Source organism: Dermacentor variabilis, chromosome 4, assembly GCF_050947875.1.
Source record: "Dermacentor variabilis isolate Ectoservices chromosome 4, ASM5094787v1, whole genome shotgun sequence".
NCBI classification, from domain to species: domain Eukaryota; kingdom Metazoa; phylum Arthropoda; class Arachnida; order Ixodida; family Ixodidae; genus Dermacentor; species Dermacentor variabilis.
The window spans coordinates 211,518,769-211,539,161 of record NC_134571.1 but is presented as its reverse complement, the minus strand read 5'-3'; the positions used below and the strand labels follow the sequence as shown (position 1 = coordinate 211,539,161).

At 46.3% G+C, this 20,393-nt stretch overlaps 1 protein-coding gene across 2 annotated transcripts in view; it reads right to left on the bottom strand.

Annotated features, from left to right (window-relative positions):
* Positions 1-319: 319 nt before the first annotated feature.
* LOC142580099 (uncharacterized) overlaps positions 320-20,393 on the bottom strand; it is a 28,768-nt gene continuing 8,694 nt past the window's right edge. For both annotated transcript variants that reach the window (XM_075690886.1, XM_075690887.1), the window contains exon 5: positions 320-3,408. In XM_075690886.1, the coding sequence (XP_075547001.1) occupies positions 3,159-3,408 (250 nt within the window). In that variant the 3' untranslated portion in view covers positions 320-3,158. The remainder of the gene's footprint in view (positions 3,409-20,393) is intronic.

Genomic DNA, 20,393 nt, shown 5'->3' with positions numbered 1-20,393 from the left:
ACACTTATGAGTAATCTCAATTGGGAACCGCCTGTTGATAATGTCTTGTCAGGGTGCACTACAGAAATTGTCATTTTTTAAAAGTAAGCTACGTAATACTACCCCTGAAGTAAAAATAATTGCATACAAAACACTGGTACAACGAAAATCGAAGTATGCATCTGCTATCTGGATCCCTTGCAATCAATACTTGATTAATAAAATTGAAAGGGTACAGAATTTAGTTTTGTGTTTTATTTATTCTGTTTACTCATGTCATTCCATTGTCAGCCACTTAAGTAATAGGGCCAACCTACAAAAACTAGAGCAGCACAGGATATCTAGAGTAACATTTATTTACCAACTTTATCACATGAACTTTATAACAGGAATGATATCTTCAGCATCCTTTCAAACACATCACAGTAAAACTATTAGACAACCAGAAGCTACATTAAGGTTCACAAATTCTCTATTTCCTTGCGTAGTTTATTATCGGAATACGTTATCTGGAGATACTGTGAACTCCGTCTCATTGGAATCATTTGTTAAATTGCATTAGTACTAATAAGAGTTTTTGCTGAAATTCAAGTCCAGTGTAGTATACTCCGAGTGGAATGATATTCCCTTGTACTAGCATTTATTCATGTCCAGTGCATTGCTATGTTTTTCCACTTTTGTATGCATTATTTTTTGGCAACTATACCAAGCAAGTCATTTAAATTCATTGCTGCTGTCTGTTTTCTATGTACCCACTCCTGCATGGGGTTGAGAAGGGTCTGCAGTATCTGTATATAAAATAATAAAAAACAAAAAGCAGTAGGTGGTCATTTAAGTGCAGCTGTAACCGGATTGGCTAGGGTAATGTCGAAGCGGGCCTGCAGTTTTCACTTTCCCTTTCTCATTTGTTTAGTTAAATGTACTTGAAGACTGTCTGGAACCCATTCCTTTCAGTCTAGGCTGTAATCACTAGACTGATAGGTCAGTAAGACTCCGTACGATGGAATGCTAGTCCAGGCCGTATCCACTTGGTGGCCGAACAGTGCGACTCGGTTAGTCATATGTGGGGACAGTAGTCCTAGGCTCTAACTCAGGAAATAGTAGAAGAGTAAGGCGCTGTTTACACGTGTTTTTCATCGGTATCCTTCTACAAACTTTGCATTTGACTGTGTAAATATTTTTGCTGCTATATCTCCAAGTTTGTTACCTCCAACCTGCCTCCTGCTTCATCAATTCCGATTATCACCTTGAAGAGACTTGATCAACTTCAAGGAGAAAGAACAAACTTTACCAGGTGCATGAAACTGATACAAAGAAGCAAAATATTTCATCAAAATGGAAGGAGAATGTGTCCACACAGGCAAAAAACTACAGCCCAAGGGGTTTTGAGGTTTTCAAAGTTCTCTTTGCAATGTTTTCAACTAATAGTTTTTTCAGCTTTCATTTTTTTGTGCAGTTGCTGTGTTACATCCCAGTGCCATTGGAGAACAAATGAATGCAAAATCACTGTTTTCTTTTGCACACCAATCCTGAAACACTGAGGAGTGCTATAAAGCTGTCTGTTTTTATCTGCATATCATTAATGTTTTTACAATTCATCCTCACGATCACTTATGGTGTGAAAACAAATGAAGTAGCATTCGCTAGGCCAAAGCGATCAGGCAGTGGGGCCATGATGAAAATTCACACAGGCCTGCACAGTGGTTGATAGCAAGCAGTCATGAAAAGCTTGACACTGATATGTTTGTACGAGTGGCCTATCGGTCATGCGAAGCCACGTTTGGGTCTGTAGGCAACCAGCCAGCAGCTACCATGAGATCGCCTGCAAAGTTTATCTGTGTACTTACTCCATAAAGGGAATAGGCTGATTTTGCATATAAGCAAAGCATTCCAAACCAAATTTACACCATACGGCTTAAAATGTAGATGTCACACAGTCAAAGCTGCATGCGACATCTGCACTTCACAACGACACATTATGCACATCAAGCTTTGTGATGAATCAATGCAAAGCGCGCCTATGACTTTGACCATCATGAAATTTCAGAGATTGTTGCACTGAAATACGGTGCTGTGAAAAAGTCTAAATGAGTTTTCTGTACTGCTGGCGTTGTACAAAAGAACAAAATTTCCTAAAATTTGTTTTTGCAGACTGCCTGCTCACTGGGGCTTTTTTGTGTCTGATAAATCAGTTAGTGACTGCAGTACTTCACGCAGACCTTTTTTTTTTTGTAGGACACTGAATTACACCACAGCTAGCTAGTACATATACCTTATTAAGTATAGTGATAACGATGCTAGCAAGGTGGCAAACATGATGACAGCATTACCAAGACAGGCATTCTGGGAAAAGTACAGTACAAGAGAATGGAAACCGACACGCAGCCCTACTTAAGGGTATGATTCTGCAGAATTTCCTTTACGGGTACTCACAGATCCTTATGACAAGTGATGGACAAGCTTAATGTAAATGATGATCTAAGGACCATGTGAGGGAAACATACTAATGAGCATGACAGCCAGAATAGGTGCAATGGATTCAACAATTTGGGGTGCTCAGCCATGCACTATACAGGCTGCATAAGCACAGGGACAGTGCTAAGCAGGTTTGTCACTTGCAAGAATGGCAAAAAAAAAAGAAAATACACTGCAGATGTATGAAAATTTGAGCAATTCATGCATCAAAGACAGTAATGCTGTGTAAGAGGTTTCAGCACCCTTTGAAAGTCCTTCAGGCCTGGTTTGCCATTGCCCAAGATCTACCAAACACTTTGCAAGTGCCTTACCATGTATATCCAGTGAAATTACTGCAATAAGCCGGAATATTTCGAAATACCTCACCATACACCCACTGAGCGCTTCGCTTTCATACCCTCTGCTCTCTGCACATGTTCCTGTGTGCTGTGCCAGCTTTAGCAATGCTGGCGTCTGGCTGCACATTCCAACGGCCTGTTTACAGAGCAGCTACTGCGACGGAGGCTCCGTTGGTGGACATTCTCTGGCTGATGTTCTATACCAGCCACGCTTGAAATTCAAATGAAGAGGAGAGCATTCATTCTTCTGAAAACATCATGTTGAGCCTGAACTGTGTACGAAGCTGTACGACAGACCTCAGCCTTAGAGTAACTCGAGGCACTGACAGTTTGTATCGGCTTCTCTCGTTAGATGAGACGAATCCCTCAGCCTGCATCGAAAGAATGTGCCGCTGAGCTCTTCTCACACGATGCCATGCTCACGTCGCCTGACACACTCCGCAAGAGCGTAGATGCACTGTCTCCTAAGGAGCCCATGGCACGGAGTCTGTCATCCAGGTAGTCCGTCTGCAGTGCCAGCCGCTGCAGACGACGCCTTGCGCGATTCAGGGGAAGGCTGGACAGGCTGCTCCCACTAGAATTGTTGACCCTGCAGCTCAGCACCTGCCTCGAAGTGCTGCAAGAGCCCAGGAGGAGACACTACTCAGAGAAAGTCAAACACTACAACTGAAAGCAGTCTACTACATTATTTTTGCGATGCTTCTTGCTCTGCTTGTTCTACAGGCCGTTATGGTGTTAGTTATAACGCTTTGAATGTATGGTCAGCAGCCAACTTCCCTTTGCTTATCAATGACGGTCCTCTCTGGTTTTTGTCAAGCCATATATCAAACCTACTTCCTAGCTACATTTTCATCAGTGTTCCAATTTTCTTTTATGTTGTTACGTTCTCTATGGGTGAGAACAATGCTAAATTATTTACAGCAATTCCAGCGTACGTTTGCATTTGCTTTTAGTTATTGTTATTCTGTACTGTTGTAACTGGCAACACTGTTTGACTGCTTCTGCCTTGTAAGGTCTTTTGGGACATATCAAACTACTTGTGCAGCCTTTAGCCCGAAATGACCATCTAGCATGTACACTGGCCCATAAAATTGATTTGATTCGAAACTTTAGGCACAGGCACATTAGAATGCTGTGTCAAGCTGTGCAACAGTGACAGGTTTCTTTCTCTCCATTGCCTTCTGTTTATTCATTCTGACTTTCACTCTTTCCAGTAAAGGACTACATTCAAATAATCTTTTTACTGGCATGTGGCTCTGAACACGGAAGTTCATCCTACATCTGCAGCCAACATGTGATTGAATAAATTACTACTACTCCAATTAACCCTTTCAGGGTCAATGATGTAAATATATGATGCCGCAAACAAGTCCAAAATGGTCGACGCCGTATATTTACAGCGCTGTCTGTACATTTAAAATGCGTGCCAATTTCCTAACATTTTCTTTTCTGGCATATGCTGCCACTATGTAGGAATAAAAGGAATTTTTTCTCGCACCTCCCTCTCGGCTTTCGTTGCATGGTTTGTTTTAGAGCTAGTTTGCTCACGCCTGTCTATATACTACCACTCACGCATTGGCGCACGCAAGGGTGGGCGGCGGTATGGGTTTTGTTCCGCGGGCGGTTTCAGCTTCTTATGCTCGCAAAAACTGATGGCTATCTCGTTACTAATCGCTCAAAAGGCGACTGCCTGCTTCTCGCTCGTTTAGTGCTCACGGGGGTGCGCATAGGAATAATGCCACCGTGCATGCGTTTCCTTTTGTTTTCTTTTTTTGGAGACCCGCGAGAACTAATTGCCTCTGGTTGGCAATAAGATGAAGATTAGTGGAAGTTTGACACACGTGTTGCTTTTTTGACGGGCACACAACCACAGTTTTCTTGAGTGCACTCACCTACGCAGTTCGATTACGCTATGGACGTAAATATTAGTGTAAGAGCAGGAACATTTGACACTTGCGAAACATTCTCGTGTGTGCATTTTCTAAGCCTTATGTGTATAACAATGCATCAAATTTTTAATTCAAGTTTATTTCCTTTTTTATTGTTGTTATTCATGAATAAACAGTACATATATACCAACACAAAATATTTTTCTCACTTTACGATCACCCTAGAAAAATTATAGTAAATTTTTTTCAAAATAGGTCCCTCAGAAGAATTGCAATCTGCAATTAAAAAAATCGACCCTGGGTGGTTGCATATGGCAAAAGAAATCGACCCTGAAAAGGTTAATGTACACTGCAAGACATAAATTAGGGTGATTAGTACACCTGTCTTACCCGCCATGGTTGCTCAGTGGCTATGGTGTTGGGCTGCTGAGCACGAGGTCGCAGGATCGAATCCCGGCCACGGCGGCCGCATTTCGATGGGGGCGAAATGCGAAAACACCCGTGTGCTTAGATTTAGGTGCACGTGGTGCAGGTGGTCAAAATTTCTGGAGTCCTCCACTACGGTGTGCCTCATAATCAGGAAGTGGTTTTGGCACATAAAACCCCAAATATTATTATTATTACACCTGTCTTGCACCAGCTGATTACATGCTTTGCCTACGAACTTTCTAATTTCCTCACACCACCTAATCCTCTGCTGTCCTCAACTGCAGTTCCATTGCTGTGGCACCCTCATTCTCCCAACAGACCACAGACTATCTGCTCTACATATGACAAGACCCTAAAAATTATTACTTCTTTCTCTTAAATCTCAATTAGAATATTAGCTACCTCCGCTTGCTCTCTAATCTAGGCTGCTGTCTTCCTGTCTCTTAATATTGTGCCTATTTTAACTTTCATAGCTCACTGTGCAGTACTTAGCTTCTTGAACAAATTTTTAAACATTTTTGACAATCAAATACGCGATACCATACAAATTCCTCCTAGATGTGTCATTAATGCAGCATCCCTACACAATGTCATTGGATGGAGGGATGAAATCGGAAATCGTGTCCTCTCCTTTGTCGTGACTGATAGTGTTGGCCACAATGGGAAAACACTATCATAAAGAGCGCAGGCAGAGGGTAGAGAGTGCATCATCTGCCTCTTGCTTCACCGTGCCTCTCAAACTTGACAGTGCGCAACCTCCAGAACTAATCGTGCAGGAAAGACAGCGCGCATGAAGCCACGGCCATCTCGGCTCACCAAGAATTTGCACCCACTACAGATTACTGCTAAGATAGGGCACGCGAGCCACATATGCACTCAGCCTTAGTGACAACAATGCACAGCCATGGGCGGACTGGAGAAGGAGATGCACACTAACCTGCCCTCCACTGCCCCCAACCGTGCACACGATCATGTTACCATGTGCTCAGCTCCGCACCTTCCTTTTGCGGGCACAGGAAGTCAGCACGCATCAAGCCAGCACCATTTTCAGCTCACCCTCGCATGCTTTCCCTTGCAACCACAGCATATGGCACGCAAGGTGTGACAAGATCTTGTCACACTTGGACTTGATACAAAACATGACATCAAGAGGGTCTTGCTGCTGTGCAACTTGAGAAGTGCGTTTGCATGGAGCCACATGTGATTCAACCATTTGACCGTATGTGCTTGTGGCAGTTTTTATTTATTGCCTCAGTATTCCTTTGTTACAGCAGGAAAATTCATTATACTGAAATCATGTCCAGTCAAAACCACTTATAACAATATTCTAGTGCCACAAAAATTCCATTGTTACAACTGATAATTGTTATAACCGGGTTGCATGAAAAAATCAAAATAGGGGGATGGCTAAGCTGATATGACAAAACTATATAGGCAGGGAGGCCAAAGCCCCTCTCCACCACCTTCCTTCGCCCGGCTGCTGATTGTATTCACTCGTTTAACTGCTTGCTGGGCGCTCTGATTACGTGTAACAAGCCACGGCTGTCAGCGTTAAAGGGACACTAAAGGCAAATATTAAGTCAAACTAAAATGATAGATTAGTGCTCGAGAATCTCTGAGGTGTCAATATTATTGGAAACAGAGCCTTAATAATCGAGAAATTGAGATAAGTGCAGGACATGATTCGAAACTCCCCTGGGAAATTCAAGCACTTGCCCGATCACAAGAGCGCTCCTCAGTTAAATTCTATTACTAGTGCTCAACCATCCTTCTACTGTATTACAAGACGAAATAGAATGCTACTTGTCCAGTTCTACTTCACTTTCAGAAAAAAGAACTCATTGAAATTATGAAAAGTTTCACTTTCGCTCGCCTCCACGCCACTCACGCTTTCACTTTTCAGTATTTTCATTACCTCGTAGTGCTGCACCGGTTTTGCTGGCTCGCGAAACTTGCACAAACTGCACGTAACACAGAATTCAACTTCCATGTGATCACTTGCAATGTTGCGGGATGCCCGGATGGTCTACTCCACTTGAACAAAAAGCAGCTGCAGCGGCCATTAAGAGGAAGCTTTAGCTCGGGCCCAACTCCGACGCGACCTATTCAAATACATGTAAAATGCAAAAATGCTTTTATGAGATAACCCCTGGACCGATTTTGATGAAATTTGTTGCATTTGAAAGATAAAGTTAAATTCTAGTGACTGTTGGAAGCGGAATTTCGATTTAGGACTTAAATTTTCTTAAAACGATTTTCAAATATTTGACCGTTTGAAAAAAATAGAAGCACGAAGTTTACAAATTCATAGCTCTGCATCAAGAACTGATATCGCGGTTCTGTAAACGGCATCCATTAGATCATTCAAAGCGGACCAATTCAATATGTCATTTTACATCTTACGTGAATTTGTTACGTTGGTTACAACGGTTTTGCAAAAGTATTTCCCTACGATTAAATTTTTTTATATTCATGTGTAACATATCAATTTCGTCTGCTTTAGATGTACTATCAGATGCAATTCACAGAATTGTATTATCATATTTAGTGGTTGAGTTACAGAGTTGTAAACTTGATAGTTTCGTTTTCTGAAAATTTACGATTTTTGCCAATTTTTAATAAAAAATTGACGACCTAACTCAAAAATTCGAAACCAACAGTCACTAGATTTTAATTTTGTCTTTTAAATGCAACAAACCTCGTCAAATTTGGTGCAGTGGTTGCCGAGAAAAACGAATTCTCCTTTTACATGTATGTAGATAGGAGCACTCGAGCTAAACCTTCCTCTTAACAGCACTGTCTTTGCTCGGTACCACTGTCTGTCGGGCGCCATTTTACTCACCGACGGCAGCAAAAGGTGGTGATGACATATGCAATGGCACTCCTCCCCCGGTTGGGTGGCGTGAGATTTGAATTTCCAAAAAAGTATTTCGACCCTTCACATGCAATTTTCTCGTAAACTAAGTCTTTTCTTGGCACAAAAAAAGTGGTGTGAGGTTTCTGCAATGGCATTTAAACACTTCACATCGACTGAGTATTTGCTGTTAGTGTCCCTTCAAAGAATGGCACTGCTCTAATAACTGCAAAGAGGTGTCACGGGTGGCAAGCAGCGCTGAGTCATCACTCTCGTGGCCCCAAAAGGGGCCTTTTAAAAATTGCGAGAAGACTGCCGTGGCAGCCTGTCAGCTTGCGAAATCCAGACGAAATGCTGAGGAGAGATCGCCACAAGCATCTCACCAGGTACTTCTCACTGGATTGCACAAGAAAAGCCTATGTCTGTCAGCCACGCATACTTTACGCGAAGCATGCCCACATCTTTCTCCAAAGTATCCAAGCGCTCCAAGTAGTGCAGTGGAAGGTTCCTCGTGGAAACGAAGCTCCAGAGTGACTGAATCATGCCGGGCCTCCTGTGAGGACAACGTTGAGGCAGCCTGCCCTACCGTGTCATCGCTGCCATGGCTATCCAATGCAACCACATTCGCGACGATCGTCTCATAGGTTAGAAGCACTGAGTTTCCAAATCTATAGCCGTGCGCTTTGTTCTCACCGGCAACGTCGTGCATTGCCGATTATCAGCGGGCGGATCAGCCATCTTCCGTTTCGGCAGCGAGTCAAGTGAATGAAGTTGAGAAACCACGTAGCCAGGAATGACTGACACAACCAACAAAAACGAATGCGAGCGATTAAGCTGTTCGCAGAACTACATTGAATGAGGAGCCAGCGAGGAATGAGGAGCCAGTGCATTAGTGTTTCTGAGGGTGGGGCGGCATAGAGCTATGGGCGCAGCCCATTCGTGTTCGGAGGAATGGAAGGGCGATGGGAGAGAGCCGCACGGAAACGGCTGGAAAATGAGTGCGCAGCGGTTGTTGGAGCAGCGACACATCAAAAAGCGGCTCGAATTTTTCGTTTTTTTAACCCGTTGAGGGTCGTTTTTTTATTGCAGATTCCAATTCTTCTTATGGATTTATTTCAAAATAAATTTACAGTAATTTTTCTAGGGTGACCGCAAAGTGAGAAAAAATTATTTTGCGTTGGTATATATGTACTTTTCATTCACGAATAACAACAATAGAAACGGAAATAAACTTATAGGAATTAAAAATTTGATGCATTGTTATACACATAGTTCAAGGCTTTGAAAATGCACACACGAGAACATTTCGCAACGCTCACCTTACACTAATATTTTTGTCCATAGCGTAATCAAACTGCATAGGTGCACGCACTCAAGAAACCTGTGTGGTTGTGTGCCCGTCAAAAAAGCAAAACGTGCGACAAACTTCCTCTAATCTTCATCTTGTCACCAATCAGAGGCAATTAGTTTTCGCGAGTGTCAAAAGAAAAGAAAAAAGCAATGGAAACATATGCACAGCGGCATCCTTTATATGCGCACCCTTGTGAGCACTAAACGAGCGAGAATCAAGCGGTAGCCCTTTGAGCAATTAGTAACGAGATAGCCATCAGTTTTGCGAGCGCAAGAAGCCAGAACTGCCCATGGAACGAAGCCCAAACCGCCACCTGCCTGCGCGCGTGCCAATGTGCGAGCGGTAGTATATAGATGTGCGGGAGCAAACTAGCTCTAAACCAAACCATGCAACGAAAACCGAGAGGGAGGCAAGCGAAAAAAATTCCCTTATTCCCACATAGTGGCAGCACATGATAGAAAAGAAAAAGTTAGACAATTAGAGCGCTTTTTAAATGTACAGACGGTGCCATAAATATAAGGCATCGACCATGTTTGGACTTGTTCGTGGCGCCGTATATTTAGGTCATTGACCCTCAAAGGGTTCAAATTCTTTTTAAGGATTTCACATTTCACTACCTTTCGGCTTTCAGCTTGGACACCCAGCAGCCAGACTTCATCGTTATAACCGATAATGCGGCATCGGGGCATTGTAGTAAGCGGGTTATTTCACCACGGAACGCATACAAAAGTCGACGGTGCAGTAGCTTCTCACTGTTATAACCGATATATTGTTAAAAGCGGTATCATTATAACTGGGTTCGACTGTATAACCACACCTTGCTTATTAGGATTCAAAATACAGGGCGTTATATTGTCACAGCCCAGTAGGAGATGGGAAAGCCGGTGTTGAAGACGTGTAAAAGCACTTTATCAGAGCAGTCAACGCGACGTCGTTGTCGTCGCTGTTTTTCCACTCGAGCGCTACTTCAGCGTCATTCTCATCGCCTCGCACATACCCGCAGCGACCATATAGGATGTGGCATTTACCCCCCCTTTGAAAAAAAAAAGGCATCGTCCCTATGCACCCACCGCCGAAGGCTGTGCACAGACGGTGCAAAGTTGAACTCATGAGGAAATGTATGGCTTCATACGAAGCAGGTGCACAACATCGGGCAGATGCCGCCAGCGTTTGGAGAAGTTATGGCTGCCGGGGACAACTTCATAATTCACATCACTGACGCGGCACAGAACTGTATACAGGCCGAAGTATCTTCGCAGGAGCTTCTCAGACAGCCCCCGCCAACGAATCGGAGTCCAGAGCCACACCTGGTCACCGACATTGTATGTGACGGGTCTGTGCCGAAGTTGGTAGTGTCGGGCATTGTATTCCTGTTGCTTAGAACGACAGAAAGCTGAGCTAGTTGGTAAGGATTCATTATGCAAAAAAGCTTTTTTAAACTTTCAATCCAAGCATTCCAAATTAGTAAAAAACTGAATTGCCATGTCGTGCCTTAAGTCTTCCCTCACCAGATCCTGCATGCACAAAATGAGCGCCAGTTTTAATGCGCAGGTCCGGCGCCTATTAGAAGCAGGTTATCCTAGTGTAGCGATGGCCACTGTGGCTGAGCGCCTAAAGAAGTCGATTTCGAGAGGGACGGACGTGATTACAGAAAGCATTAGTAGCAAAAAAAGAGTAGTGGCTATTCCGTATATTCATTCAGTGTCGCACTGGCTTAAAAAAGTTGCAAGTAGATATGATGTTAATGTTGCTTTCACTGCTCCCAATAAGCTAGGTAAGATATGTGCTGCCGTACAGAATAAAAAGAAGCGGGTAAAAGGCAAAAAACGAACAGATATTTGTCCAGTGAAGCACAATAAGAACAACAGTTTTACTCACTGTCATATGGGTGTGGTGTATAAAATTCCCCTTAGCTGTGGCCAGTTCTACGTAGGGCAAACGGGACGGTGTATCAATCAGAGGCAAATGGAACATAAAAGGTCGTTAACCGGTAGGTCGCCTTCTAATCTTTCCCTACATTGCCGAGATTGTAACTGCACGCCAAAGTTAGATGAATGCGAAGACGCATTCATCTAACTGAAGATGAATACGAAGACTCCAGCGCGCAAGCCAACCAGCTGGATCTTTTAAATTAGTAAGCCAGCAAAGTGCATGATGATCACTGACAACGGTGAAACACCGACCATACAAATATGGCCGAAATTTCAGGACGGCCCACACCAGTGCGAGACATTCTTTTTCTGTAGTGGAGTAGTTTGCCTCCAACCTTGATAGCGTCCTGCTGGCATAAGCAATCACTCTTTCGGTGCCGTCCTGCCGCTGTACAAGCACTGCGCCGAGGCCGACATTACTAGCGTCGGTATGAAGAATCGTAGGAGCGTCGTCATCAAAGTGTGCGAGCACGAGAGGCGTCTGCAGTCGTTGCAGTAGGTCGTGAAATGCCCGTTGCTGGTCTTCACCCCACACGAAGGGGACATCTTCTCTGGTTAGATGTATTATGGCCATGCGATGCACGAAAATTCTGCAATAAAGCATTGGTAGTAAGCGCAAAGGCCCAGAAAACGTCGCACGGCCTTTTTATCTGATGGCGTTGGGAAATTAGCAACGGCATAGATTTTATCAGTGTCAGGTCGGACACCTTCATGACTGACAATGTGGCCGAGAAATTGAAGCTCTTCAAAGCCAAAATGGCACTTTTAAGGTTTTAAAGTTAGACCAGCTGAGCGTATAGCTTCAAAGACCATCTTTAGTCTCCGTAAGTGTTCCTTGAACATGACGGAGAAAACAATCACGTCATCAAGGTAGACCAGACAGGTTTGCCATTTGAGGCCTGAGAGTACCGTGTCCATTAGTCGTTGAAACGTTGCTGGCGCAGAGCACAAACCGAAAGGGAGCACCTGAAATTCATAAAGTCCGTCGGGCGTCACAAAAGCAGTCTTCTCATGGTCTCGTTCATCAACTTCTATTTGCCAGTAGCCACTTTTCAAGTCCATCGACGAAAAGTAACGTGCATTTCGTAGCCTGTCCAGTGAATCGTCGATACGCGGCAGCGGATAAACGTCTTTCTTTGTGATCTGGTTGAGTTTTCGATAGTCAACACAGAAGCGCAGGCTACCGTGCTTCTTTTTCACTAACACAACAGGCGATGCCCAAGGACTCTTAGATGGCCGAATAACCCCGTCCTCAAGAGCATCGTCTTCACTTGCGTTTGTATCGCCTCGCACTCTTTCGGTGCTACATGATAAGGATTCTGCTGAATTGGTCTGGCGTCGACTTCGGTGACAATACGGTGCTTAGTGAGCGGCGTCTGGCTGACTCGTGACGTGGATGAAAAGCAGCTCTGAAACTCATTGATGAGCTCAAGGAGGCTGTTGCGTTCGACGGGTGACAAGGTGGGACTGATATCAACCACAGAGGCAGGCATGGCCACGGTGGACGTCACGTGCTCTACTGAGAGGCAGTCTTGTATTGAGGTAAATTCGTCGAAGTAAGCAACAGCCGTGCTTTTAACAATGTGTCGACGTTCCCTGGTAAAATTCGTCAGCAGGAGTTCAGCATGTCCATCGTGAACGTTAATTATGGCCCTGGCGATGGAAACGCCTTGACTCAGTACCAGTGCGTCGATGTGTTCAGCAACGCCAGTCCTGGTGTTCAAGCTGTCACAGATTACAGGTACGAGGGAACAGCTTCGCGGCAGATGCGTGACGTCGCCGTTGGCGATACATAAGCAGGGTCACTGGTGTACCGCGGGGTCGACGTCGTCTGAACTCGTAGAAAATGTGACGACGAGGTCACGGACATTAATCACTGCACCATACTCTCTCAAAAAATCCATCCCCAATATAAGTTATTTACAACACTCAAAGAGAACGACAAGGGTGGCGATGAAGGTTGCACCGGCGATTACTATTCTGGCTGTGCATTTTCCAATCGGCGTCATCAACTGGCCACCGGCAGTTCTGATGTTGGGCCCGGTCCACGGCGTCTTCACTTTTCTCAGCCTGTCGGCCAGCTTCTCACTTATTATCGAAAAATGGGAACCAGTATCGATGAGAGCAGCCGCTTGGTGGCCGTCAATGCAAACGACAATATCGGCGCTGACGGCATCGGTTACAGGAGGTGTGGTTGTAGTCGTCGGTCGTCGGTGATGGGGGCTCTTGGAAAGCTAAACGGTTTGCAACCCCACCCCCGGAGGTGGCTGCCTCTAGTTTCCCCGGCGCGGGCTAGGGGACCTGCCCCTGGAGGCGTCAGAAAAATCGCGACGGGTCGGTGGGGTATAACGAGCTGGAGAAGGAGAACGCGATCGAGGCGTCACTGAACCTTCCGGCCGAAAGTTTGTAGAATTTTCGTCGCAGGTACGTGCAGCATCAAACACAGGGTAATTGCAGTTGGGAAACTGGATATCCGGCTGCACAGTAGTGGCACGCGCGATAAACATGTCCTGCTTCGCCGCAGTGAAAGCATAGCGGGCGGCGGTCAGCGGTGCGCCACAAGTCGGTCTTTCGAAGCAGGTAACCGACAGGGGATTTGCCGTAAGACCGAGGTGCAGCGATCGGCTGACAGCGATATGGCATAGCTGGCGGCAGCTGTAACTGTCGAAAATATGGCATCAGGGGTGGTGGTGATGGCTGCGTCGTAGTGGTTGACGGTGTCAGCAGCATTGAAGTCGCGGGAGGTGGACGACAGAGAGCTTCCGCGTAGGTTAGTCGTCGCGGCACCGCCTGCCAGTCGGGCGACGAAAAGGCCTGTCGAACTTCCTCCCGAACGATATCAGCGACAGAAGCCACCGCTGGTGCCACAGGAGGAGAGGAAATCCCAAGCTGCCGGATCTCCTCTCACACGATCTCTCGGATGACCTTACGCATAGACGTGCCGCAGCTCTCAGGTAGAACTGAAGCATTCACCGGTGAGTCCGTGCGATCATATTGGCGGTACCGTTGCTTTAGTGCCCGTTCTATAGCGGTAGCCTCCTTGGTGAATTCGGCCACTGTCGTCGGTGGGTTCCTCACGAGTCCAGCAAACAGTTCCTCCTTCACTCCACGCCAGAGATAGCGTAACTTCTTTTCTTCGGCCATCTCAGGGTCTGCTTTGCGGAAAAGGCGGGTCTATCTTTTGCAAACATGGCAACGCTCTCGTTTGGTTTTTGAATGCGGGATTCGAGCAGGCGCTGCGCGTTGTCTCTTCTGTCGCTACTAGTGAATGTGTCTAGCAGCTGGGTGCGGAAGGCATCCCATGTGGTCAAACTTCTCTCCCGGTTCACAAACCACGTCCGCGCACTGTCTTGAAGCGCAAAATAGACATTAGCCAGCTTTTGGTGGGAGCCCCATTCATTATAACTGGCGACATGCTCAAATTGCTCCAGCCAATCTGGACATCTTCAAAAGCGTCACCATGGACACTTTCTGGTATCTGAGGATTCTGTAGCGTCACCTGCGATGGAGTTGCAGTAGCCATGGCGCAAGTAGGTAGATGCATTCCTGCAGAGTCCTGCAAAGGGTTGAACTCGGGCATCAGGCCTAGCAGGCGGCGACTGTACCGGTGAATAGGAGTTTCGATGAACGCAGGTGATTCCGCGTTCGATGTATGGCTCCGTGAAGGGGTGCCGAGCATGAGGCAATCCTATTCCGCACCTCCACCAGTGTCACAGCCCAGTAGGAGACGGGAAAGCCAGTGTCGAGGGCATGTAAAAGCACTTTATCAGAGCAGTCAATGCGACGTCGTCGTTGTCTCTGTTTTTCCACTCGCGCGCTACTTCAGCATCGTTCTTATCGCCTGGCACGTACCCACGGCGACCATATAGGATGTGGCAATATGGGCAAGAAGTTATAAAGAGTTATATACTTTGCTATAATGACAATTTCGTTATATTAAAATTCATTATACAGTATTGTTATAGTTAGGTGGCACTGCCAAAACTATCATGATCAGCAGTTGGTGTGTGTCATGCTTCACTGATCACAGGGGCGTGCGGAAGCCACGTGAGATGAGATTGGGAGACGCAGAGCAGCACAGCAAACAGATTTTAATTACACTCGAAACTCACAAACTCAAACCTCAATTGACTCAAAATAAAACTCAATGAAGGAATGGTAGCACTTACGTAACCTAAACATGTCCTTATCCCCATCTACAATAGTCCTAGGCATTTTCTATGCGAAAGTCAGGCAACCCTAGCCTATGGCTGCGATGCTATCAGAAAGGAGCGTTCTTACAGACTTTTGTCGTCGCACGTTTCTTCAGAGTGTGAAGCGTGTCAGACCTTCATAGTCGGTGTTCTGTAAGTGTTGCTGCCTTGGTGTTGGCCAGTCAACTCGTCCATCTCTGATGCCGATGTCCCGAACTCCATCATGGAACCTTGACCTCACCGGTTAGGCCTAACTCCGGGTTCCGCTACTACTTCTTCGAGTGCCAACAAGACGCCCCAGAGACTATCGTACCTGCTGGTCTGCTTCTGAAGGTGGATCCTTCTTGGAGGGCCTGGCACTGCCGTGAGAGGATGCAGCAGGTCCAAGAACCCTCGCTCGAACGTCGCACAGGTCGACGGCCACACACCTGGCCCGCCAGCATCACAGACTTGACCGAACCTCCATGGCTCCCATCGCCAGTGCGATGCTGACGCTACGACCTTCTTGGCCCAGAGCCACGTCGATAATGCCAGCTCGGCACCGCTTCTCCCTCGATCACAGCTCGGGTCACACGCCTTGAGGGCTCATGCCATTCAGACCGATACGTGCACATCATCCTTTTCTTCCTTTCTGTGCGGCATGCCTCTTACATATGACAGTGTGTGCTTGTGTGTGCAGTGTGTGCTTGTGTGTGCATATGTCTGATCTGTGCTTGTGTGTGCACGCACTACGACTGTTCTTGCAATGTATCTCTTTTCATTTTATTCAACATTGTTCCAACATTGTTTGCAGATCAGAAGTGGGATAAGACTGCGCTCCTTCAATTAATAAGAAGGCCATCAAACATTCATGAGTTCCCACTACCGTTCGGAGTTCAAGAAGCATGCTACTGCAGAGGGCAGCTACCTATGGTGAGGGGTGAGTCCATGGGAGTCTTGGAGATGTTGTTGCAAATGTTGCGTCAGAATAAACAGCTCCTCGAGAAACTTGAGGTGCAGTTGCCCAAGCGAGTGATTCTGGACACATCAGCAATCGTGTCAACATTCTCTAGCTAGCATTCCTGCGAAGGAACAGATTGACAAGTTCACCCAAACTGCAAGCTTGGTGGGATGGCAAAGTTAAAAATGTTGGGTATTGCGTCACCTCATTGGACTTGCAGCAGTCCACAGGAGGAAGTTGTGCTTTATGACTATCCTGAGAAGCTGCCTTCCAAGATGCCTACGTTCATTCGCTATCGAAGACACAGCGATGTAGCCTCATGGAACAGTGCGTCCAACAAAAACGGGAGCATTACAAGAGCTACGCTCGTGAGAAAAACTTTGTCAGTCTTAGCCTCACTGTGGAGAGAACGAAAGAAATCGTCACAGGAGTGGTGTCGAGAGAATTAAGTTACGCTATGAGGATCCGTGTCTACAATTTCATGAATGACCTGCTGCGCGACATTAAGAGTTACGAGTGCTTCAAAAGAAAAAGAAGTGAAGTTCATGCCAGATCGAAGACACAGTGACAAGAAGCCTGCGCAATTTTCGAAAACAAGCGAACTGCCGTCATGACAGGACGAGAATGTGGCAAAGCAGACACACCGGCAGGGACCTATAATTGTCAAGATTGTGGTCACTTTGCGCAAGATTGCGTGAGTCCACGACATGAAACAAAATGCCCTTCTTGCAGCAAACAAGGGCACGGCACAAAGGTCTGTCCCAAGCTCAAAGGAAACGCACTTCACGTGGTCCACATAAAGGAAGAATTAGGAAGACAGGCCTGGAACGTCAGTCATTGAAAACTGTACATGTCAATGGTGAACCTGTGGCCACTCTTCTGGACACTGGTGCGCAGATGACCTTGATCACGTCAAAATGTGCCATGCAGATGGGCAAAAGAGTAGCCAGCCCAATAACTGTAAGCAGTTATACGGTATTGGTGGAACTTGCAAAACAATGCACAAGATCGAGGCTGATTTAGAAGTTGACAGTAACCTGTTCAAGGGCTTGAGGATGCACATAGTTCCGGACGATGCCTTCACAGGGCCTGACATTATCGTGGCAACAGACATCATTGACACAAAATGTCGTGCTGCAGAGGTAAGAAGGCACCGTCATGCCGCTGGATGAGCAAGATGCCCCATTACTCAGCGAGATTGAAATCAACAGCGACCATGATCGATTAGCCTTCTCAACCAGTGAGAAGGTCAAGCATGAAGGCACCGTATTTACACGATTGTAAGTCGACCCCCCCATATCGCTTCACCGGAAAAAAAAAATAAGAGAGCATACCCGAGGGCGCATTTGATAGCGAAAATTTATTAGTAGCTTACATCGTCACTGGACTACACGTCTTCACTAGTGCTGCCATCGTCATCGTTGCTGCGGTCCCACAGCGCGTCGTGGTCCAGCGAAATTTCAAATTTGGCAAACGACCGCACCAGGACATCTTGCAGAACAGCAGCCCACGCCAAATGCACCCAACCACACGCAGCCATCAGGGAGGCTCTTTTGACAGGTCCGGTTGGCGTAATTTCGCAGTCTTCTGCCGTCAGCCACTCGTTGTACTCACGGCGGAGCAGAACCTTAAAATTAAGGCGGAGGTCCGGGCTTATTTCATGACCACGTCGCACTTCACTGGCAGGGACCGATCATGCATTTCAGCGACGTACGCCGCAAGCTTAGCCTACAGCTCTGGAAAGCGTCCATACTTCGGCACGTGGGAAATTTCTCACTTGCCGTCACACAGGTGAAAATTTCGCTTCGCTGCAGTCGCCACTCTCGCACCTCCCGTTTAGAAACATCGCAATTGCGGCCCGCTGCGCAGTGATTTGTTTCTTCGGCGTAAAGGATGGCAGCCCTCTCGAACGCTGCTGTGAACGAGTGCCGAACGATTAGTGGACCAGGAGCACTCATGATGACTGGGGAAGCATAGAAGTAGCACGTAGCCGGCAGTCAAGTGGAACGCGTCAAACCAATACCAATGCCTTTAAACAGAGAAAGAGAAACTCGCGAGCGGTGTCTGTTCTTCCATGAACTACCGATACTCCCCGCAAGCACCGCCGTTCTGAGGGTGCCGCCGCAAATGAGAACAGCGGCGCTTCCATCAACTATCGACACTCCCCCATGAGTGTTGCATGCACTGTAAGACTCTCAAAAATGTTGAAAAACCCTTCCGAAAAGCGAGCAAACACGCGGGATAGTGAAAAGAGACGGGTAGGGCCATAGAGCAAACATAAAATTGTAACTACGTTGTAGCTCCAGTTGGTATCGCTTTTTTTGGCGGGGCCATGTTTTGGTTTCGATTGTAAGTCGACCCCCCAACTTCAGACTTTCAAATTTAAAAAAAGGGGTTGACTTACAATCGTGTAAATACTTTGTTGCTTGTTCAACTACGTTGAACAAGCAACAAAGACGATATCACCAATAGAGGCTGAGGAAGTCAAGTTCAGGCCATCTGTGACAGAAGCACATAAAGAAGAGCTGTTTGAGCTGTTGAACCGTTACCAAAAGTGCTTTGCAATGAGCACTAGGAAACATTGATGCATGCCTGTGTTGACCACGACCAATCAGAAAAAACCAGGAAGTACACCAGTGAGTAACCCTTTTACCAAGCTTCATGGGCAAAATGACAGGTGCTTCAAGAAATCGCCGACTAGCTCAAGGCTTGTGGACTGATCCCAGACAGTGAGTCTGAGCCCAGCAGTCCAGTTATTTTAGTCAAGAAGAAAAGAAAAAGAAAAAAAGAACTGCTATGCCAAGAATGCCAGTCTGTATTTTATGACAGCAGATGCAAGTCAGTTGAAGCCATTCTGCAATGTGTCCAAGGAAGAAGTCGACAGTGGTGAGGGTAGGGCCGACTAAACTGCTCTGGAACTACATGCGCCAAGACAAAGTGGGCGACGACAAACGAGGCCACGAGATCTCCAGGACTATACCAAGGTAAATACACCTAGTAGCGAAGCTTCCATAGGAGCCCATACGTTCAAAACATGGCGGTTCATCGGCAGTTCATGGGGCTTAGCACCATCTGTATGTGGAGGGAACACTTCCGGCAGAAGAAAAAATAATGTGACGCCATATCCGTTAAAAACAGAAGTGACATCATTGTGTTTTTGAAGGTGTGAAATTTGTTTTGTTGGCCTGCCTTTAGAGCTATATATTCAAATGCCCCGCCATTCGACTTGATGTGTGTTTCGAGCATTCAGCGCTGAAAGTGATGCAGGAAAAGGCCAGCTGTACGGTTGTCGAAATCGCACCTCTGCACAGAAAATACCATATTTACACGATTGTAAGTCAAGTCGAATGTAAGTCGACCCCCCCATATCACGTGTGACAGGGAAAAAAAGAAAGAAGAGCATACCCGCGGGCGCATTCCATAATGAAAATTTATTTGTAGCTGGCATGGTCACTGGACTACTACTCTTCACTAGTGCTGCCATCGTCATTGCTGCTACGGTCCCGAATCACATCGCCGTCCAGCGAAATTCCGCATTTGCATACATAAGTCCCCGCCGAAAGCACCCAACCACACAGAGCTGTCAGGGAGGCTCTTTTGACATGTCTGGTCGGCACAAGTTCGCGGTCTTCTGCCACCAGCCACTCGTACTCACGGCAGAGCAGGTCCTTAAAAGGCGAAGATCCAGGCTTGTCTCACAACCATATCACACGTCACTGGCAGGGACCGATCACACATTTCGGCAATGTACACCGCAAGCTCGGCCTTCAGCTCTGGAAAGCGTCCCGACATCGGCCCTCGGAAAACTCTGCTTGCCGTCACAGCTGAAAATTTTGCTTCGCCGCCGTTGTCACTCTCGCACCACCTATTAAGAAAGGTCAAACTTGCTGCCCGCTGCGCAGTTATTTGTTTCTTCAGCGTAAAGGATGGCAGCCCTCTTCAACGCCGCTGTGAATGAGCGCCGAATGTTTAGTGGACTTACTCATGACGACTGAGGAAGCATGGAAGTAGCAC